We start from the raw sequence: 24,362 nt of genomic DNA, 5'->3' as shown, positions 1-24,362 counted from the left end.
CCCGTCTGGAGGATCACTTCGCCCGGCTTTGTTGAGGACTTCGGCCCGGTTGGGTGAAGACTTCTCAAGGTAGGGTGATCTCCAAGAGGTTAGTGTTAGGTTTTTTTTAAGGGGGGATTGGGTGGGTTTTAGAGTAGGGTTGGTTGTGTGGGTGGTGGGTTTTAATGTTGGGGGGGTATTGTACTTTTTTTTCAGGTAAAAGAGCTGATTACTTTGGGGCAATGCCCCGCAAAAAGCCCTTTTAAGGGCTATTTGTAATTTAGTGTAGGGTAGGGCTTTTTTTTATTTTGGGGGGCTTTTTTATTTTGTTAGGGGGATTAGATTAGGTGTAATTAGTTTCAAAATCTTGTAATTATTTTATTATTTTCTGTAATTTAGTGTTTGTTATTTTTTGTACTTTAGATAATTTTCTTTAATATTATTTAATTTTAGTTAATGTAGGTAATTAATTTAATAATAGTGTAGTGTTAGGTGTAATTGTAACTTAGGTTAGGTTTTATTTTACAGGTAAATTTGTATTTATTTTAGCTAGGTAGTTATTAAATAGTTAATATCATTAAAATAAATACAACGTTGCCTGTAAAATAAAACTAAACCCTAAGCTAGCTACAATGTAACTATTAGTTATATTGTAGCTATCTTAGGGTTTATTTTACAGGTAAGTATTTAGTTTTAAATAGGAATAATTTAGTTAATGCTAGGAATATTTATTTAGATTTATTTAAATTATATTTAAATTAGGGGGTGTTAGGGTTAGGGTTAGGTTTAAGGGTTAATACATTTAATATAGTGTTGGCGGTGTGGGGGGCAGATTAGGGGTTAATAAATATAATGTAGGTGGCGGTGGGCTCCGGGAGTGGCGGTTTAGGGGTTAAACACTTTATTTAGTTGCGGTGGGGTCCGGGAGCGGCGGTTTAGGGGTTAATACATATAATGTAGGTGTAGGTGGGCTCTGGGAGAGGCAGTTTAGGGGTTAAACACTTTATTAGAGTTGTGGCGGAGTCCGGGAGCAGCAGTTTAGGGGTTAAGAAGTATAATTAGGTGGCGGCAGTGTAGGGGGGGCAGATTAGGGGTGTTTAGACTCGGGGTACATGTTAGGTTGTTAGGTGTAAACATAACTTTATTCTCCCATAGGAATAAATGGGATATCGGGCAGCAGCGAACATGAGCTTTCGCTGCTTTCAGACTCCCTTTGATTCCTATGGCATCCGCCACCTCCAGGGTGGTGGATTGAAAAGCAGGTACGCTTGGCCGGAATAGTGCCAAGCGTACCTGCTAGTTATTTGATAACTAGCAAAAGTAATCAGATTGTGCCGAACTTGCATTCGGAACATCTGGAGTGATGTAAGCATCGATCTGTGTCGTACTGAGTCTGCCGGATAGTATGTTACGTCACTAAATTCTACTTTTGCCGGTTTGTAGGGTTTGATAACTAAGGCGAATCAGGCTCGCCACAAATACGCTGCGGAATTCCAGTGTATTTGCGGTTGATGGCTTGATAAATAGAGGCCATTGTATTTCACTATTAGCCCTCACACTAAAACATCTGCTTATTCACCAGGTAATATTTATTCATTTTATATTTTTTTAATTCAATCTATTAACAGTCACGTACCCTCTTAACCAGATTAAGGAGAAACTATATTATATAGATTATGTAAATTATATACTAACAACATAAAGCCAACTAGAGACTAAAAGAACAATTCTGAAACAACCTAAACACACCAAAATAAAAAGAATATAATCTAGTAACCTGTTCATACAAGAACTCATATATATGTATCAATAATGGTAACTATACAACACAAAAAGAACCCTTACATATCTACCGACAAAGGTAGTCATACATATCATAATAGAATCACTAAACTTCACAATATAGGTCTCAGTAATTTACGTTACAGTTGACAATGATAAATATAACTCTACAAGGATCCTAGGTGCAGGGATGCACACGATACATAACGGATCCGATTAGCTGACACTGAAAAATAGGCGGGGCTAAAACCCACAAAAAGCCACCGATTCCGCGGCACCCCACCTTTGAAAAAAATGGACAAACCGGCGAAACATGTCCGGAGAAATGGCATGTGGGACCCTTCGTTCTTAATAATCCAGAGTACGTTTAGGGCTGTAATATTATATATGAGCTGTCATTTATTGAATTCTCAGATTAATTAGGTAATTTATTTGGGGTCTGACCCCGCACTAGCAGGCATCGACCAGAGGTCTTTATGCTTTGGCTGGTATCGCAATATTTACATGAATGGTGATAATCTTTTTGACTAAAAACAATCTTTATAATTGTCAAATGCAACACTAGTTATAACCTGACCTCCATATTTATAATTCAGCATTAAATATTCAAAGATTACTCAAAGAGATTGTAGTTACCATAGTAAGCATTGACTAGACTTTTTTTTATTATTTATTTTCTGTTCAGCAATGCAATACTTACACAAGTGGTGTCAATTTATCTGACTAAATATAAACTTCAATGATTGTGAAATATAATACTAGTCACAATCTGATCCATATGCTTATAATTTAACACTAAATAGCGCTAGATGTTTTTCACAGGAATAATAATGTACAAACACTCAGGATGCATGATTAATTTATAATACTCAGCATAGACTGTTTATACCTCAAGTGAAAACAAGTACAGTATTATAAATTATTTCCCATCACACTCAGACTGTTTATACTACAAGTGGAAACACTGTTGGGGATTATTTCTTTGGCAATCAGATATTACGATTTCTTTTTAGAAACAAGTGTAACACTCACAGCAATCTTGTTTAAATTAAGACAGCTACTTGAGAATTTTAAGGCACAGCATATCTAATAGCTCACCGGTGTATATTAAATAAGGGCTTTTTTTTTATTTACAACAGTGGAAGACCTATAATCATACTTGATTAACACAAGGGTGTAATGTAATATACCTCCATTCCAAGCAGGGCCGGCTCAAGACATTGTGCTGCCTGGGTCCGAGATTATAATGACGCCCCCCAATAATAACATTATTGATTAACATATCAACCTACTAGCCTGGCCACTGACATTACTAAGCTTGCCTACCTGCATGCAACCAATGCTTATGCACAATTTCAGCATAAGTGCGAAAGAATTTAGGGGGTTGATTCTGTGTCTTTGTGCATTCCCTCACAGAGACAGAAGACAGGGGTCTGACAGTGACTGACTCAGTCAATAAAGTGCTGCCCCTTGTCAAGTGCTGCCTGGGTCCCTTGGACCCACTTGGTCCCATGGTTGAGCCGGCCCTGATTCCAAGTATTAAAATTTAATTTTCCACTACACACAGCCCCAAAAGCCATCTTAATATTGTTGGGTTATAACTGTATTTAGATTTGAAAACCTTTATAATCATAGAAGTGTCTTTGCAACTTCTCTGATACATTCAATGGTCAAGTATCCGAGTGCTGCATTATTACAGTACTGACAGTTTGCACCAAGCACAAATACACTTTAGATTTTTTGCCGCCAGGCATTATCTATCCTTTAAAACCATCCCATTAATCTAGTGAGAACCATATATCTTCGGCCACTACTGGTCACCCCATTTTTTCATTGACCTAAGTAACTTCAATTTATTTAATTTCTGGGGTGATTGTTTCCAGGAAATTATTCTACGATTCAGCCCTTTCATCTCTAGTTGTTTTTAATGTACCCATTTTTAAAATATATCTAATAAAGTTTAATTTTTAAATTTCTTTTGTTGTACACCCACCTATAAATATTTACACATTTCGTGTGGGATTTAAGTGCTTCAAGTGTATTCTTTTTTGCAACTATTTCTTAGCTGCTTTTGTAAACTGAATGCCAATACACAGAACTTTTGGGATATCTAAAATTATATAAAGGCCAATTGGAGATTATTCTAGGCCCATCCCTCATACAACCATTAATAAGTAGTGCCATCTTACCTCTTACCCCTTCTTTTGAAATACTTACATAACTTTGTGTGTTGCTATTTAATCGTAGCTCCAATACATTAATAATATTATTAAAAAGAACAGGGCCCAGTATGGATCCCCCTTTGTCCAATGTGAGTATGATCCATTTACTACAACTTGTTGCTCCCTGTCTTTTATCCATGAGCTAACATTGTCAGCTATTCCTAGTCCCTTAATTGTATGCCGAGTAAATCCCACCTGATCCCAATCTATCAGGGAGGCAGGGCCACCATCAGGGGGTGACAGGGGTGACTCCTGTCAGGGGCCCAATAAGCCAGGGGGGCCCCAAGAGGCAAGAACTTTTTTTTTTTTTAATTTTGGCAGCCACCAGTGGGTACTACAGCAGAGTGCTAATTGAGCATGGGAAATGTTATTACAAAAAGTAAAGTATTAGCATTTGAGAGGATTTCTGAGTGTGCACTAAACCACTATGCACAGTGTGAGACAGACTTGGCACTTACGTTTGTACAGTATGTGCCTGAGTCAGACGGCAGATCACTTTCATTTGCAGAGAAGGTAAGACTTACTTAGCAAATGTTTTTTTATTTCCTAGTGCAATTTTTTCGGATTGTAACTTCAGTGTGGTAGTAGTTGTATGGTGGGGCCAGCAGTGTATTTATGATTATTTGACAATGCTGTAGAAATTCTATATTTAAAACCATGCAGAAATGTTTCCTCCTCAATACACAAATGGTAGGTGCCCTTTTGGCAGATATGCTTTTTTTTATTTTTGTATATATATATATATATATATATATATATATATATATATATGCAGGCAGGATCCAATCACACCTCCTCCTCCCGTTTCACCTTTGACTGAGCGCTTATCTTACCTCATAGGATTGAGGTAAGGGTCGAGAGAACCTAAGGATCATCCTTGCTTGAGTAAGAGAGTCCAGGATTCCCATTCCCACGGACAGGCAAAAGACCAGGAAATACTCTCAACATCTAAGAAACCATCTTTAACCCCTTGCTGATCACTTACCTCATAGGATTGAGGTTTGCTCTGGTAAGCACAATATACTTACTATATACCAGGATAAACATTCAGTCTCTGCTTATATCACCTTGCAGTACTACACTATGTTCTTGTTTTCTCTCTTTGTTTTTATACACCTATGAGAATATTGGACATCCAAGCTTCTGAAAGAAGAAGAAACACACAGAGAGTCCAGGATTGCCATTTCATCAACAAGCTCCCCCAAAAACAGTAGTACTTCAACAAATACCATAGAGAGAACCAAAGGATCATTCTTGCCTTCGTAAGAGTCCAGGATCTCCATTCCCAAGGATCAACAGACACTTGGAGATCACCAAGGGAGCATACAGTTTCCAAGGGATCATCTATACCCCATTGCTGATCACTTACCTCATAGGATTGAGGTTGGCTCTGGTAAGCGCTATAACTTACCCTATACCAGAAATTTGCTGGGAAAGAACTAACTTGTACCACCTTATTGGTTTTGAACTTTTTTTTATGTATACACTATACAGTATACTATTATTATAATACTAGTACTAAAGCCTGTGTACACGGGCCATTTTTTGCAGTACAGCGGTCCCACCCCTTGCTCTCTCCCCCCTCTCTTTTGCTCTCTCTTCCCCCCTTCTCTTTTGCTTTCTCTCCCCCCTCTCTTTTGCTTTCTCTCCCCCCTCTCTTTTGCTTTCTCTCCCCCCTCTCCTTTGCTCTCTCTCTCCCCTCTTTTGCTCTCTCTCTCCCCTCTTTTGCTCTCTCTCTCCCCTCTTTGGCTCTCTCCCTCCTTTCTTTTGCTCTCTCTCCCCCCTCTTTTGTTCTCCCCCCCCCCCTCTTTGGCTCTCCCCCCCTCTTTGGCTCTCCTCCCCCCTCTTTGGCTCTCTCTCCTCTTTGGCTCTCTCTCTCCCCCCTCTTTGGCTCCCCCCCCCTTTGGCTCTCTCCCGCCCCCACTTTGGCTCTCTCCCCCCCTTTGGCTCTCTCCCCCCCCTTTGGCTCTCTCTCCCCCCTCTTTGGCTCTCTCCCCTCTTTTGCTCTCTTTCCTCTTTGGCTCTCTCTCTCTCCCCCCTCTTTGGCTCTCCCCTCCCCTTTGCCCCCCCCTCTTTGGCTCTCCACCCCTCTTTTGCTCTCTCTCTCCCCTCTTTGGCTCTCTCCCCCCTCTTTTGTTCTCTCCCCCCTCTTTGGCTCTCTCCCTCCCCCTCTTTGGCTCTCCCTCCCCCTCTTTGGCTCTGCCCCCCCCCCCTCTTTGGCTCTGCCCCCCCCTCTTTGGCTCTCTCTCCCCCCTCTTTGGCTCTCTCCCCTCTTTTGCTCTCTTCTTTGGCTCTCTTTCCTCTTTGGCTCTCTCTCTCCCCCCTCTTTGGCTCTCCCCCCTTTAGCTCTCCCCACCCCTCTTTGGCTCTCTCCCCCCCCCCCTCTTTGGCTCTCTCTCCCCCCTCTTTGGCTCTCCCCCCCCTTCTATTTGGCTCTCCCCCCCCTTCTCTTTGGCTCTCTCTCCCCCCTTTGGCTCTCTCCCCCCCCTTCTCTTTGGCTCCCCCCTTCTCTTTGGCTCCCCTCCCTTCTCTTTGGCTCTCCCCCCCTTCTCTTTGGCTCTCCCCCCTTCTCTTTGGCTCTCCCCCCTTTGGCTCTCTCTCACCCCTTTGGCTCTCTCTCCCCCCCCTCTTTGGCACTTCTCCCCCCCCTCTCCTGCTCCCTCTCTGGCTCTGTCTTGAAGTCTTCACATCGTGGGACCCCGTCCGGCCAAGCCCCATCGCGGCGGCACCCGCCCGGCCACGCCCATCGCAATGCCCGGCCACGCCCCCATCGCAATGCTCCCGTCGGCCACAAACAGCTGTGAGGTCTGGGGAGCGCGTGGCCGCTTCTCACGCAGCACACCTCACAGCTGTTGAGTAGCTCGTGCTCCATATCTCTTGCCACAGGCTGTTTCAATCAACTTACCTCGCGCTCCCGAGACCTCACAGCTGTTTGTGTACCTTGCGCTCCCTATCTCAAGGCCAAATGTTTGTCTCTACTGCGCATGACGGCTTCAGACAAACACTTGGCCTTTTATAATATAGGATTCATAATTGTACAGCAGTGCGCCTACTCACTTCTGAGAATTTCTCTTTCGACTCATATATATATATATATATCTATATACATATATATATATATATATACACCCTGTTCCAAATTATTATGCCAATGATATCTTTCTCATTTACCTAAATAATTGATGTAAACAACAGTCAGCATAATTCTCATGTTATCAACTATTAAGAGTACAATTAAAATTTTATTGAACAAACCTCCTAAGGATAATAGTATTTTTTTTTCGAAATAAAAAACTTACAATGCACTGTTCCAAATTTTTATGCACAGTAAGTTTCAAAACACTTTATAGGTCGTAAAGAACTGAAAATTGTCATTTGTTGTGTTTGCAGCATATTTGCTGAAATCAAAAGCTATTTCAATCAAACTTTGAACAACATTTTAACTTTTTAAACATTTTAACAGGTCACGTTACATTTTAACATAGGACCCCTTATTTGATAGCAGCTTCACAAGTCTTGCATCCATTGAACTTGTGAGTTTTCGGACAGTTTCTGCTTGAATTTGTTTGCAAGATGTCAGAATAGCCTCCCAGAGCTGCTGTTTGGATGTAAACTGCCTCCCACCCTCATAGATCTTTTGCTTGAGGATGCTCAAAAGGTTCTCAATAGGATTGAGGTCAGGGGAGGATGGAGGCCACACCATGACTTTCTTTCCTTTTATCCCCATAGCAGCCTTTGATGCAGAGGTATTCTTTGCAGCATGAGATGGTGCATTGTCATACATGAAGATTATTTTATTACGGAAAGCATAGTTCTTCCTTCTGTACCAGTCAGGAACTCCACATACTTTGCAGAGGTTTTCTTTACACCTTTGGAGACCCTAAAGAGGCCGACCAGCTCTCTTTCCATGATTCCGGCCCATAACATGAGTCCACCACCGCTTTGCTGACGTCGCAGCCTTGTTGGAACAGGGTGGCCGTCCACCAACTATCCATCTGGACCATCCAGGGTTGCACTGCACTCATCAGTGAACAGGACTGTTTGAAAATTAGTCTTCATGTATTTTTCTGCCCAATGCAGCTGTTACTGCTTGTGAGCATTGGTTAGTGGTGGCCGAATGGAAGGTTTATGCACAGTTGCAAGACTCTGGAGGACTCTACACCTTGATGTCCGTGGGACTCCAGAGGCACCAGCAGCTTCAAATATCTGTTTGCTGCTATGTAATGGTATTTTAGCAGCTGTTCTCTTGATCCGATGCATGGATCTGGCAGAAATCTTCCTCAATGTGCCTTTATCTGCACGAACCCGTCTGTTCTCTGAATCAGTCACAAATCTCTTAATAGTGCAATGATCACGCTTAAGTTTTCGTGAAATATATAATGTTTTCATACCTCGCCCAAGGCATTGAACTATTTCACTCTTTTTCTTCCTCATATTGCTTGAAAATGGTGCTCTGCTTAATAATGTGGAACACCCTCCTTTAGTAGTTTTTCCTTTAATTGGGCTCACCTGGCAATCTAATTATCACAGGTGTCTGAGATTGTTTTCAGTGATCAAAAGAGCCCTGAGACACAATGCCATCCATGAGTTAAACTGAAAAAAAAAAATAATAATCTTTGTGACACTGAAATAGAATTTGCATAATAATTTGGAACCGGGGCGTATATATATATTACATTCCAGTTCACTGCCCCTTTATGCAAGGACTTTCCAGATGTAAGGAGGCATTTTATCTAAGATTTTTACATCTGCATAAAATGTTATACTCTCAGACTAAGATTGCTCAGTGTTTGAAATGAGACAGGTTAACTTAAAACTGTTCAGTTTACACTACAGCTGACTTAATTTTTAAATACATACCAATAAGCCTAAATCCTGCATTTAACCAGATCTAATGGTATGAGTACCACAGATTATGGTTCCACCAAGACCATATAGAGTACAGCATTTTCAAAATCCATAAGTACAGCTGACAGATGGGAACATTTTTACACTATATTTGAAGTAGTGCTCTTGGTTGGGGAAAATGGGAAAAAAACAAACAAACATATGTCAACCTTTTAAAACTAATTTTCTTCATCTAGCCATCTACCCAGATCATTAATGTACAATTTTGAATTCACATAATTATTTTTGTTTACACATTTACAAATATGATTCTTTAAAAAGTGATCTCTTCATTTCATTTTTTTATCATGCATGTCACACACTGTTGATTAAAGGAATGCAAGGTGCATGTATGTTTTCTCCTGTGAGTGTTTTTGTGTGTGTCTGTGTTTATGTCTTTGTGCTTTGGTTTGTGTCTCTATGAGTGGATGTCTGTGAGGGTGTGTGCATATGTCTTTGAGCTTTTTTATGGGTGTCTCTGTGAGGATGTGTGTATGTTTGCCTTTGTGTATTTTCTCTGGATGCCTCTGTGAGGGTGGGTGTGAATGTCTGTGTTTTCTGAGGATGTCTCTGTGAGAGTGTGTGTGTGTGTGTATGTATGTCTGTGTTTTCTGTGGATGTCTCTGTGAGGATGTGTGTTTTCTGTGGGTGTCTCTGTGAGGGTGTGTGTATGTCTTTGTGTGTTTTCTGTGGATGTCTCAGTTAGGGTATGTGTATGTCTGTGCATTTTCTGTGGGTGTCTCTGCGAGAGTGTGTATGTATGAATATCTTTCTGTGTTTTATGTGGTTGGCTCTCTGTGTGTGTATGTCTTTGTGTGTTTTCTGTGGGTGTCCCTGTGTGTGTGTGTATGTGTGTGTGTATGTGTGTGTGTATGTCTTTGTGTGTTTTCTGAGGCTGTCTCTGTCGGTGTTTCCTTGGGTTTGTGTGCAAGCTTGAGTTTGTGTGTGTGTGTGTGTGTCCATTGTCTGTTCCTTTTTAGGACATTTTGACCTTACTACTGATTATTCACATCTTTCTACAGACTTTGAGACTAATGAGACCTTTCTGGAAGTCACCAATCCACCATTTAACCTTTAAATTATTGTTTAGGCAGTTCAGGGCCCTTTCTTTCAGCCACTGCATTCTGTTGTCATCATTTAGTTGGCATCTTCCTTGACAAAAAGATAATCAGAACTCTCCATATTTTGTTTTATAAATCTCCTTTTTTGACAAAACTGTAGTCTACCTCATTACTTGTCAGGTCAATGTAAACAAGTTCTGAGTGTCTGTTTGGGTGTCTGTGTCTGAAATTGTGTGTTTCTTTGCATGTCTGCTAGAGTGTCTATATGTGAATCCTTATGTGTGAGTGTATGTGTTTTTCAGTGTCTGAGTGTGTCTGTGTGTTTCTGTGTTTGTGTGTTACTACCTACTTTAAAACATTTCCAAGTTTGACTACACTTAAGAATAAAGTGCATATGCATTTTAGTCACTTGGTAAAAAATTGCACATGTCAGGGGGGGCCTGATCAATGGTTCAGTCAGGGCCCCCAAAATTTCTAGTGGCGGCCCTGCAGGGAGGGGAGAATATGATTAAGCCTGGTAGCTAGAATTTTAGCAAAAGTTTCGTATCCACGTTAAGTAGAGAAATAGGCCTGAAATTCTCACAAACATTGGGATCTTTGCCGGGTTTCGGTATGGTTGCTATTTTTGCCGCAAGGAACTCAGGGGGAAGGGCTCCAGACTGCCTGGCTAGAGAGAAGATGCTAGTGAGTAGGGGTACAATGAGGGGGCTGTCATTTTTATTTAAGAGGGCGGTATACCCATCTGGTCCCGGTGCTTTGTTGGATTTTAAGGATTTAATAACTAAGGCTATCTATTGCGAACTGAAGGGTGAGTCTAGAAAGTCTTTTTGGTCATCAGTCAGAGTCGGGAGGGAAAGTGGGTCAAGAAAGCTTTTGATTATTGTAGAGGAAGGAGCAGGTGAGTCCTGGGAGCTTTCCAAGTTATACAAGTTATGGTAATATTTGTCAAATGCTTTACCTATGTCAGCTGGGAGCCTGACCATTCCATCAGGAGTCTTAATGTAGGGTATGCGAGCATCGGCAGCTCCTTGTCTCAGTTTTTTATCTAGAAGGCGATCTGCCTTATTCCCTTTGGCATAGTAAGTTTGCCTAACTTTTTGTAATTGTCATTGCATTCTAACATTTTCTAAGTTTGCGATTTGTTACTTTACTGACTCTATTTGGGTAACTACGCTAGGGTCAAATGTGACTGTGTGTTGGGAGATGAGGTTCTGGAGTTGGATGTGGAGCTGCACCAAGGTCCCTCCCTGAGTTTTTCTATGTTTGGATAGGAGTTTGATAAATATGCCTCAAATCTAAGCTTTGAGCAAGCCCCAGAGGCAGTAGTCATTTACTGCTCTATTATCATTGATGGTTAGGAATTGTTTAATTTCCTCCCGTATATGAATAACATTGTTTAACTCAGCAAAAAGAAACTCGGGCATCTTCCATGGGGATCTAGAGGTTGAGGTAATGGGGGAGTTCATTGTCACCTGAACAGGAAAGTGGTCTGACCAGGTGCAACTCTGCATTTGTGCAGTTTGTATGGAGTCTAGTAGGTGTGGTTCACAGAAGATGAAATCGATACGTGAATAAGAGTTATGAACCGCGGAATAGCACGAATAGTCCCTAGAGGTGGGGTGCAAGGAGCGCCAAATATCAAACAGATTATGATGCGTTATTAGTGTACTGAGCTGCTTAGAGACCTTAATTAAGGAGGGGTCCAGTATATATGTTTTGTTCCTAAAATTAGCTTACGTCAAGTAGCTTTAGCTTATAAAAATGATGTCACTTTATTTGTAATAAAATGTATTTCACAGTCCTGACACTTTATATAGAGATTTATGAAGGCTCACGTTAACTCTTTCCTGATAAAGATAATCAAACTTTAGTTACAATACTGGGGTTGAACTTGCATAGTCACCCTGGCCATAAGGAAGTCCTATATTGATAAAACTACCTTTTACCAAAAGATCTATAAAAACAGAAATGTATAAAGAGATATGCACATGGGTGAATACAGCTCAGAATGCCATGTTCAAATTTAAAGCAATCAATTGTGTATTGATATAAATATATATATATATATATATATATATATATATATATATATATAAATATATATATATATATATATATATATATATATAAATATCGTCTAGTAACTACCCTTTTCCATGTCATGTTCTAGGTGAAATATACGGCAAAATGTACTAAGCAGTGAATGCTGCTATAGATCCCTTGCAGGGCAGTTTCCATCAAATGAGCCTGCTTTACGCAGTTCAAAAAGCGGCTCTCATCTTACAGCTGCATCTTACCCTTTCCGTCACCTCTGAATTAGTGAAGATAAATCACCCCAATCACGTTCATTTGGGTTGATTAATAATCCCTGCTGATGCAGGGGGCGGTGCTGCACATACCAGCAGCGGACATACAGTATTAGCTGCTTATTCGCCACAATGCCAGTCAGACTGTTCCCAAGTCAGGAACTTTGTCCGCCACAGCATATTACATGGGGCCCAAAATGTGAACTTTAAACTTAAAATATTATTCATATGCAATTTGTTTGCCTTGTAAAAGAAAACAAAGTCACTTAAATATAAGAAAGATTTTTAAAGTGCTGTAAACATTTAGGAGCCAGATTCTCAAAAACTCGCCAGCATCGAGAAAAATCATCAGCTTATTTTATTGAGCATTATATTGTAATACAAATGTCTCTCCTTTATATAGAGGATGATGGAACACCCCTTAATGAGAGTAAAAATATTTACTTTGGAGCATTTCCTAAAGGGGTCAGATAGAATGGATGCATAGATCCATTTGAACATGTTCATTTCTCTCAAGTAATAGATTTGCACTAAAATTATCTTAATAAATAATGCAAATAAACAAAGATGCTATTTAAAAAAACTTCTGCTAAGGAAGTGGATTTTCTTTATAATTTCTTTGCTATACACTTTCCATTTTAGTTTAATTCTACATATTAGATTTAACACACAGAGCTAATTTTATCAATTCATGGCGGACAGCGGCGTACATATTCGCCCCTGTCTGCCTGAGCTCTTCTCTGGCGGGCAGCATTTCTCTGCCCGCATTTAACATTGCACACGAGTGCACCTTTGTGCTTGCATGCAATCCTGAACCCTGCCCACGCACAGCGAATCACACGTTGAAGGGAGCTGTCAATCTAATGACCTAAGAAGTGGAAAACAGGGTAGGGAAGCAGCAATCTAATGACCACTGCTTGATAAATCGTGACTGTAAGTTCGCTTGTGTGAACCTGCAGTCAAAGTGGAGAAAAGGGTTTGATAAATCTAGTATCCTTGATCGTTTCCTTTCCCATCCCCCCTTATCCCAAAAGCTCTAACACTTTTTTTCTATTTACCCTACCTATGTTCCTTAGTTATTAAGACCTAATTTAACCTCAATTAATTTATTTCTGTACCATATTAAGCTGTATTTTAGAGTAGAATTATAACAAGTGATAATAGTTAAACTAGGTTTTAAATGCTTTAAGTGAAAGCAATGTTTCAATATGAATGTCAGCATAAAACATAACCGGTAAGTTATTATAATACAAGTGCAATGAGTGCACTACTACTATTTTTGTGCTTTCTTTTGAAAGTATTTAGTGCTCTATATACAGTATGTATTGGGTTGGTTAAACATTTTAACCGACACACTTGTACTACCAGACTGAGTGTTATTGATTTTGCATGACAGATCACAAAATAACTCTTCCTGTACAATTAGTAACATTTGTCTTGTAATATAGCACAACACATTTTAGGAGCACTTTTAATGGTTTTTATTCTTTGTTTACATCACTGACACACCCCTTATAAAATGTTTATGTTATCATCTTTGTCTGTGTCCAGTTAGAACCAGATCAAGTTTAACTCCTGTACCTATTAGGCATCCACTGTGCTATTTGTAGCTTGGTCAGGGGAACTGCAGCATAATTAAAGAGACAGTCAGGTCAAAATTAAACTTTCATGATTCAGGTAGAGCACACACTTTTAAATAACTTTCCAATTCAATTTAATTATCTAAATGTGTGTGTGTGTATATATATATATATATATATATATATATATATATATATATATATCCTCTCTGCAGGTCGACCCACCTTTGTCAGCTGCCTGGGTGCAAAGATATAGAACAATAGCCAGACAAGAAATTGCACTCACAGGACTTTTGTAAGGAATAACAAAGTTATCTTTAATGGAACGTTTTCGGGTATGTATTACCCTTCATCATACAGTATATATACACACACACTTTCCGAGGCACCAGTTCATACTGAGAATGTGCAAGATTCACAAAATATACATATACTGTATGCATTTTGTGATTGGCTGATGGTTGTCACATGATGCAGTGGGAGGGAAATTCAAACAAAATGCTATTCTACTGTATTTTAACTGGATCTTTCAATAGGGAGACACGTTTCAAAGGTATTTTACAGCTAAACCTGTATATAATAATTAATGAATGCATACAGCAATCTTGCTTAATTTTCCTTCATTAGCCGTTTAACAGGGATTATATCTTGAGTTTAATGTAATTGTTTAATTTTTTTTCTTGAATACAAATATACTTAATTAGTCTACCTGAAAGGTACTAAAGTCAGGATACCTTGTTTATTGACCACTTTAGACACCAACACTCTCAAAATACCATTCAGAGTAGATAATTAACCGTACCTAAAAATATTGAGACAAACCAAATCAAGCTAAATATTGCTTTTAGTCCATGCATGTAATCGTCCCACACTCCAAGGGGCCAATTTAACAAGGTGCGGACGGACATTATCCGATATTGCGGATCATGTCCGCCGCACATCGATAAATGCTGCCCCCTGCACTTGGGGCATATTTATCAATCTCTGTATAGAGCTTGAAGCACCGTGTTTCTGGCGAGCTGCTGGACCGCTGCTGCATAGCCTGTCTGCCTGCTCTGAAGAGGCGGACAGAACTCGCAAGAAATCAACCCGATCCAATACGATCGGGTTGATTGACACCCCCTGCTAGCGGCCGATTGCCCCTCGAATCTGCAGGGGGCGGCATTGCACCAGCAGTTCACAAGACTGCTGGTGCAATGATAAATGCCGACAGCATACGCTGTCTGCATTTATCGATGTGTGGTGGACATGATCCGCAATATTGGATCATGTCCGTCCGCACCTTGTTAAATAGGCCCCACTGTATTGAGTGCAAGGAGTTGGGTATTCACTAAATATGACTAACTGATTTGGTTGTAATCAAATAATAATAAATTATATTAAAGGGATAGTAAATCCCAAAAAAACTTTACATATTTCAAAACCTCTTATCAAATACTTGTATAGTGCAAATGACATGTATAAGCAACTTTTTTTGGTTTACTTGTATTTCCCTGATGAAATTATTATTGCTGCCAAGCCCATTTTTTGTCCTCATTATTAACAGGAAATTAGCGTGTTCTACCTCAGTAGAACAATCATGGCAGCCCGCATGCGCTTTTCCTATGGTATCTGACCCACGCATGCGCAAATGGATTTCTACTACTTTAGTGTCAGCTGGTGCGTCATCAATCCTGCACCCGATGATGATGAAGAGGGCCGTAACATTGTGGGAGTGGCACAGCAGAGATCAGAAGACGGAGCGGACATAGCCAATGCAGTCAGACTTGGAGGAACCAAAAGAGCTACTGCATACTTTCTAGATAAGTCTTTAGAAACCTCTAGACTGACGAGCATATTTGATAATGTCATAATCAGTGCAATTATGACTGTAGGCTGTGTCTGCCCATGTGTGGGAGCAGAGAAATAAAAATGGCGAACAGTAGTTCAAGTGTACAGCACGCATGCGATGCACTTAAATTATACAGCGCATGCGATATTGCAAAAGGCATAACATCATGAATATTCAAATTAGAGGCGTGATAGTGTGGTGCGATTGGAGGATGTGAGAATTAATTATTGAGAATTCCAGCCTTCTTTATGGGCGGTCGTTAGAGCCATTTTTAGAAGAAATAAAAATATGATTTCTTTTTTATTAGAAGCTTTGTTTTTGGATTAAAGTAAGTGTATGTAAAAGTTTTAGTATTGAGCTATCTTATCATTTATTTTTTATTCATACAAGTTTGAAAAGATTTCTAACCCTTTAATTTAAAATTATAAATTATATTAATAATAAATAAATATTTTAATTATATTGAAACACTACAAAGATACCCTTGTTTGCACAGGGTATTCTGTAGGCCTTCATGAAGACAACATCAAGATTTTAAACTTTAGAGCTCTCAGTTTTAAAGTACAGAAATTAAACTTAAACATTTTAAAACATCTCTTTAAGATGCAATACAAACTTTGAATTTTAATGTTTTTAAGAAATAACATAAAACCCTCTCACATATATAATGAAGCTGCAGATGTATGACAACCCTTAAAGGGACAGTAAAGTCAAATTAAATTTTCATGATTCAGACAGAGCATGTCATTTTTAACAACTTTAAAACAATTTGCATCTGTTATCAAAGTTTATTTGTTCTCTTGGTATCTTTTATTGAAGAGTAAAAATAGGTAGGCTCATAAGAGCTCAGGAGTGTGCACGTGTCTTTAGTACTCTATGGCAGCAGTGATTTGTAACATTATTTGTAGCTTTGTTATACAATGTTGTAAAACACTGCTGCCATAGATTATTAAAGACATGTGCACACTTCCGAGCTCTTATGACCCTACCTATTTTTATTCTTCAATAAAAGACACCAAGAGAACGAAGAAAATTTGATAACAGAAGTAAATTGGAAAGATGTTTAAAATTACATGCTCTGGGGTAGATTTACCAAGCGGTCAACCGGCCCAAATGCTTCTATTTCCGTGCCAGAATAAGGAATTAAAAAACAGGGGTCTTAAGACTGCTGCTCCTTAACTCGCTCACCTACTCTGAGGCTGCAGACATCAATCCGCCCGATCGTGTACAATTGGGTTGATTGACACCCCCTGCTAGCCGCGAATCTGCAGGGGGCGGCATTGCACAAGCAGTTCACAGAACTGCTTGTGCAATGTTAAATGCCGACAGCGTATGTTGTCGGCATTCAGCGATGTCTGGCGGACATGATCCTCTACAGCGGATCATGTCCGCCAGAAATTGATAAATCGGCCCCTTTATCTGAATCATGAAAGTTTAATTTTGACTTTCCTGTACCTTTAAAGGACACACTGTCTTTTTTGAAACATTGCATTTTTTAAATGAGTGACTGGAATACGTTTCAACAAATAGCAGTGGTAAGAAATGTTGAAATTGAAAACTATGTAGGTCGTTATCTCTTACCTTCACTGGAACCACCTGCATCAGAATGGCAAAGTTGGTGAGATGATTGCAAAGACAAACAGAGTAATTTAGGTTCCCTTCTACCCGAGCACAACCCTCACTGGACCAGATACCAGTACCAGAACTGAAAAAAAAACAGTTGAATAGAATGAATAAAGTTGAGAAAAAAAAAACACTAAGGGCTAGATAACATGTTAGCACACAGTGAGATATTGCAATATCTTGCCCGTGTTAACTTGCGTGCGTGTTACAAGTTGAGAGTAAACGCACACCGATGAGCACAATCAAAATTTGCGCTCAGTATTTTTCACGACTGAAGAGTTAGCTTAAAGGGTTGGGGCTTTAAAAAAGTTGCACCAAACACAACATAAATACATTAAAATAAACAGTATACATGTGCATTTATGTATTTCTTTAAATTTAAAAAGATAACCACTAAAGATATGAGAGTCTTAGTGCAAAAGAAAGGGAATTCAGCACTCTTTTTGATAAATCTATCATTTATTATATGTATATAATACAATTGAGGAATACCCTGTCATCGTAGCAAACATACACATATTGCTACATGCAAAGTGCAAGAAAGTGCTTAGACATTTATAAACAGATATATACAACAGATATGGACAGATCATGTCTGATGTACAAAGGAATCATATAGCATGCAACATCCTGCTGAACCAAACCCTATACGTAATAGGACCTGTCTGGCCAGGTAAACTTGGGGATTTATGCATGGACGGTTATCACAGAGATGGCGTTAATATTGCTATTATACAGCACAGATAATAGTATGCTCAATTTCCATGTTTAACAGTACCGTTGTTAATGTCATTTGTTAGTAAACTGTAGGAAACGCACTTATCAATGCCAGTCAACAAAAAGCATTAAGCAGGTGTTTAAATATCCAGCAAGTAGCCAGGCAATTGAATTAGTAGCATAGAGGTGTAAAAGCAAGCATACGTATTTAGCAATGTTCCACTTTAAAAGACTTGAAAAGGTCCATGCAAACATAAGAAGTACAGACATTACAGTATTTCGGAACACCTGCCAATCATACAGACAGACAGGCTCCACATCTAGAGGTTCCGTTTATGACTTGAATGATACCTCTCCTTATGACTGCTTGTCATCATACTCTAGGGGGCATGGATCCTGTGCTTACACCAGTATTAGTCAACAGCTACCATCGACTTGGCTACATAACCTGATGTCGAAAGACTTTGATACTGATGGCGCTTAAGCAGAGGCTCTCTTTCCAAGCACGCAAGTTGTTTCCATGACAAGTTGATGGTAGCTGTTGACTAATACTGGTGCAAGCACAGGATCCATGCCCCCTAGATGTGGAGCCTGTCTATCTGTATGATTGGCAGGTGTTCCAGAATACACTATTTGCCTCCTGTCTGTACTTCTATGTTTGCATGGACCTTTTCAAGTCTTTTAAAGTGGAACATTGCTAAATACGTATGCTTGCTTTTACACCTCTATGCTAGTAATTCAATTACCTGGCTACTTGCTGGATATTTAAACACCTGCTTAATGCTTTTTGTTGACTTGCATGGATATGTGCATTTCCTACAGTTTACTAACAAAGTACATTAACAACGGAACTATTAAACATGGAAATTGTGCATACTATCATCTGCGCTGTATAATAGCAATATTAACGCCATCTCTGTGATAACTGTGCATGCATAAATCCCCAAGTTTACCTGGCCAGACAGGTCCTATTACGTATAGGGTTTGGTTCAGCAGGGTGTTGCATGCTATATGATTCCTTTGTACATCAGACGTGATCTCTCCATATCTGTTGTATATATTTGTTTATAAATGTCTAAGCGCTTTATGTCTAAGCACTTTCTTGCACTTTGCATGTAGGAATATGTGTATGTTTGCTATGATGACAGGATATTCCTCAATTGTATTATATACATATAATAAGTGATAGATTTATCAAAAAGAGTGCTGAATTCCCTTTCTTTTTCACTAAGACTCTTATATCTTTAGTGCCTAACTTTTTAAATTTAAAGAAATATAGTATGTTGGGTCTGCACCACCATATTGGATTTTTTCTGACTGAACTAAGGTACATATTATATGTGTTGAGCTTGCTTATCTATTTATTAAATATAAACATTTATGTATTTATATACATAACCTTCAATTGAGCTGCTGAGTTTAGGGAGGAGGCAGCAGCACAGAAAAGGAAAGTTTAGCACACTTTTTAATAAAGTAATGACTGAAAGTCTTATTTATTTTTTGTGATGGTAAATTGCTAGGATTTATGTCACTTAAAGAACCAGTCAACATTGTAGATTTGCATAATTAACAAATGCATAAGAAGACAATGCAATTCACTTAGTCTGAACTTCAAATGAGTAGTAGATTTTTGTTACATAAATTACAAAGTTATGTCTATTTCCACTCCCCCTGTATCATGTGACAGCCATCAGCCAATCACAAATGCATAAACATATATGCTGTGAATTCTTGCACATGCTCAGTAGGAGTTGATGATTTAAAAAGTGTAAATATAAAAAGACTGTGCACATTTTGTTAATGGAAATAAATTGGAAAGTTGTTTAAAATTGCATGCTCTATCTGAATCATAAAGTTTAATTTTGACTTGAGTGTCCCTTTAAGTTTCACTGTAAATTCAGTAGACTTCTTACAATTATAAATCTTGCCACTGAAAACCAGGGAAGACTGATATGGCTGAAAAGGTGCATCTAAGATGGAGGATAGTGCTTTTAAAATTAGAAACTCGCAGTGAAGTTTCCACAATAAAATTCAGGCTACTCCCCTGGAACCCCCATGAAACCCCCACTGAACGCCTATTTGTTTGTTATGTCTGTGATCTAGCTTGTTAATAAAGACAAAAAACAAACAAACCATCCTATTAAAGCTATAAGAGCTTTTGGGATGTGGGTATATTATGCATATATATACAATGTTTAATTTCTATCGCCTAGATTTAGAGTTCTGCGACCAAAGGGGTGCGTTAGCTACGTGTGCTTTTTTTCCCACGCACCTTTTAAATACCGCTGGTATTTAGAGTTCACAGAATGGCTGGGTTTTCAGTGCGTTAGGCTCCAAAAAGGGAGCGTAGAGCATAATTTAACACCACTGCAACTCTCGATACCAGCGGTGCTTACGGAAGCGGCCAGCTTCAAAACCGTGCTCGTGCATGATTCCCCCATAGAAAACAATGGGGCTGTTTGAGATGAAAAAAAACCTAACACCTGCAAAAAAGCCGCGTTCAGCTCCTAACGCAGCCCCATTGTTTTCTATGGGGAAACACTTCCTACGTCTGCACCTATCACTCTAACATGTACCCCGAGTCTAAACACCCCTAACCTTACACTTATTAACCCCTATTCTGCCGCCCCCGCTATCGCTGACACCTGCATATTATTATTAACCCCTAATCTGCCGCTCCGTACACCACCGTCACCTACATTATAGCTATGTACCCCTAATCTGCTGCCCCTAACACCGCCGACCCCTATATTATATTTATTAACCCCTAATCTGCCCCCTACAAAGTCGCCGCCAGCTACCTACACTTATTAACCCCTAATCTGCCGAGCTGACCACACCGCTATTATAATAAAGTTATTAACCCCTAATCCGCCTCACTCCCGCCTCAATAACCCTATGATAAATAGTATTAACCCCTAATCTGCCCTCCCTAACATCACCGACACCTAACTTCAATTATTAACCCCTAATCTGCCGACCGAATCTCGCCGCTACTCTAATAAATGGATTAACCCCTAAAGCTAAGTCTAACCCTAACACTAACACCCCCCTAAGTTAAATATAATTTAAATCTAACAAAATAAATTAACTCTTATTAAATAAATTATTCCTATTTAAAGCTAAATACTTACCTGTAAAATAAACCCTAATATAGCTACAATATAAATTATAATTATATTATAGCTATTTTAGGATTAATATTTATTTTACAGGTAACTTTGTATTTATTTTAACCAGGTACAATAGCTATTAAATAGTTAAGAACTATTTAATAGCTAAAATAGTTAAAATAATTACAAAATTACCTGTAATATAAATCCTAACCTAAGTTACAATTAAACCTAAGACTACACTATCAATAAATAAATTAAATACAATTCCTACAAATAAATACAATTAAATAAACTAACTAAAGTACAACAAATAAAAAAGAACTAAGTTACAAAAAATTAAAAAATATTTACAAACATTAGAAAAATATTACAACAATTTTAAACTAATTACACCTACTCTAAGCCCCCTAATAAAATAACAAAGACCCCCAAAATAAAAAAATGCCCTACCCTATTCTAAATTACAAAAGTTCAAAGCTCTTTTACCTTACCAGCCCTTAAAAGGACCTTTTGTGGGGCATGCCCCAAAGAATTCAGCTCTTTTGCCTGTAAAAAACAACATACAATACCCCCCCCCCAACATTACAACCCACCACCCACATACCCCTAATCTAACCCAAACCCCCCTTAAATAAACCTAACACTAAGCCCCTGAAGCTCTTCCTACCTTATCTTCACCTCGCCGGGTTCACCGATCGATCCAGAAGAGCCTCCGATGTCTTGATCCAAGCCCAAGCGGGGGGCTGAAGATGTCCATGATCCGGCTGAAGTCTTCATCCAAGCGGGAGCTGAAGAGGTCCATGATCCGGCTGAAGTCTTCTATCAACGGCATCTTCAATCTTCTTTCTTCCGGATCCATGTTCATCCCGCCGACGCGGAACATCCATCTTCACCGACGACTTCCCGACGAATGACGGTTCCTTTAAGGGACGTCATCCAAGATGGCATCCCTCGAATTCCGATTGGCTGATAGGATTCTATCAGCCAATCGGAATTAAGGTAGGAAAATTCTGATTGGCTGATGGAGTCAGCCAATCAGAATCAAGTTCAATCCGATTGGCTGATTCAATCAGCCAATCAGATTGAGCTTGCATTCTATTGGCTGTTCCGATCAGCCAATAGAATGCAAGCTCAATCTGATTGGCTGATTGAATCAGCCAATCGGATTGAACTTGATTCTGATTGGCTGATTCCATCAGCCAATCAGAATTTTACTACCTTAATTCCGATTGGCTGATAGAATCCTATCAGCCAATCGGAATTCGAGGGACGCCATCTTGGATGACGTCCCTTAAAGGAACCGTCATTCATCGGGAAGTCGTCGGTGAAGATGGATGTTCCGCGTCGGCGGGATGAACATGGATCCGGAAGAAAGAAGATTGAAGATGCCGTTGATAGAAGACTTCAGCCGGATCATGGACCTCTTCAGCTCCCGCTTGGATGAAGACTTCAGCCGGATCATGGACCTCTTCAGCTCCCGCTTGGATGAAGACTTCAGCCGGATCATGGACATCTTCAGCCCGCTGCTTGGGCTTGGATCAAGACATCGGAGGCTCTTCTGGATCGATCGGTGAACCCGGCGAGGTGAAGATAAGGTAGGAAGATCTTCAGGGGCTTAGTGTTAGGTTTATTTAAGGGGGGTTTGGGTTAGATTAGGGGTATGTGGGTGGTGGGTTGTAATGTTGGGGGGGTATTGTATGTGTTTTTTTACAGGCAAAAGAGCTGAATTTCTTGAGGCATGCCCCGCAAAGGGCCCTGTTCAGGGCTGGTAAGGTAAAAGAGCTTTGAACTTTTTTAATTTAGAATAGGGTAGGGCATTTTTTATTTTGGGGGGCTTTGTTATTTTATTAGGGGGCTTAGAGTAGGTGTAATTAGTTTAAAATTGTTGTAATATTTTTCTAATGTTTGTAAATATTTTTTTATTTTTTGTAACTTAGTTCTTTTTTATTTTTCGTACTTTAGTTAGTTTATTTCATTGTATTTATTTGTAGATATTTTATTTAAATAATTTATTGATAGTGTAGTGTTAGGTTTAATTGTAACTTAGGTTAAGATTTATTTTACAGGTAATTTTGTAATTATTTTAACTATTTTAGCTATTAAATAGTTCTTAACTATTTAATAGCTATTGTACCTGGTTAAAATAAATACAAAGTTGCCTGTAAAATAAATATTAATCCTAAAATAGCTATAATATAATTATAATTTATATTGTAGCTATATTAGGGTTTATTTTACAGGTAAGTATTTAGATTTAAATAGGAATAATTTATTTAATAAGAGTTAATTTATTTCGTTAGAATAAAATTATATTTAACTTAGGGGGTGTTAGGGTTAAAATTAGCTTTAGGGGTTAAAAAATGTATTAGAGTAGCGGTGAGCTCCGATCGGCAGATTAGGGGTTAATACTTGAAGTTAGGTGTCGGCGATGTTAGGGAGGGCAGATTAGGGGTTAATACTATTTATTATAGGGTTATTGAGGCGGGAGTGAGGCGGATTAGGGGTTAATAACTTTATTATAATAGCGGTGCGGTCCGCTCGGCAGATTAGGGGTTAATAAGTGTAGGCAGGTGGAGGCGACATTGTGGGGGGCAGATTAGGGGTTAATAAATATAATATAGGGGTCGGCGGTGTTAGGGGCAGCAGATTAGGGGTACATAGGGATAATGTAGTTGGCGGCAGTGTACGAAGCGGAAGATTAGGGGTTAAAAAATTTTTATAGAGTGGCGGCGATGTGGGGGGGCCTCAGTTTAGGGGTACATATGTAGTTTATGGGTGTTAGTGTACTTTAGAGCACAGTAGTTAAGAGCTTTATAAACCGGCGTTAGCCCAGAAAGCTCTTAACTACTGACTTTTTTCTGCGGCTGGAGTTTTGTCGTTAGATTTCTAACGCTCACTTCAGACACGACTCTAAATACCGGAGTTAGAAATATCCCATTGAAAAGATAGGATACGCAATTGACGTAAGGGGATCTGCGGTATGGAAAAGTCGCGGCTGGAAAGTGAGCGTTAGACCCTTTCCTGACTGACTCCAAATAACGGCGGTAGCCCAAAACCAGCGTTAGGAGCCTCTAACGCTGGTTTTCACGGCTTTCGCCCAACTCTAAATCTAGGCCTTCGTATTTTATTGTAAAATGCTGATATATTCATTTTAAGCCTCCTTGCAATTTAAAAAGTCATGCTGTTAGGGAAAAGATTTAATGTTCGGAATATTAAAATTTCATAGAAGACAGTAGCTGAGACTGTCTAGTTGTACAA

General features: G+C 39.3%; 1 protein-coding gene across 1 annotated transcript in view; it reads right to left on the bottom strand.

Annotated features, from left to right (window-relative positions):
* Positions 1 to 24,362, bottom strand: part of ADGRD1 (adhesion G protein-coupled receptor D1) — a 1,140,767-nt gene that overhangs the window by 511,207 nt on the left and 605,198 nt on the right. Inside the window, exon 16 of the mRNA XM_053701862.1 lies at positions 17,230 to 17,353. Coding sequence (XP_053557837.1) covers positions 17,230 to 17,353 — 124 coding nt within the window. The remainder of the gene's footprint in view (positions 1 to 17,229; positions 17,354 to 24,362) is intronic.

The sequence above is a fragment of the Bombina bombina genome, chromosome 2, assembly GCF_027579735.1.
Source record: "Bombina bombina isolate aBomBom1 chromosome 2, aBomBom1.pri, whole genome shotgun sequence".
NCBI lineage: Eukaryota > Metazoa > Chordata > Amphibia > Anura > Bombinatoridae > Bombina > Bombina bombina.
This window is presented reverse-complemented; position numbering and strand designations above follow the sequence as displayed.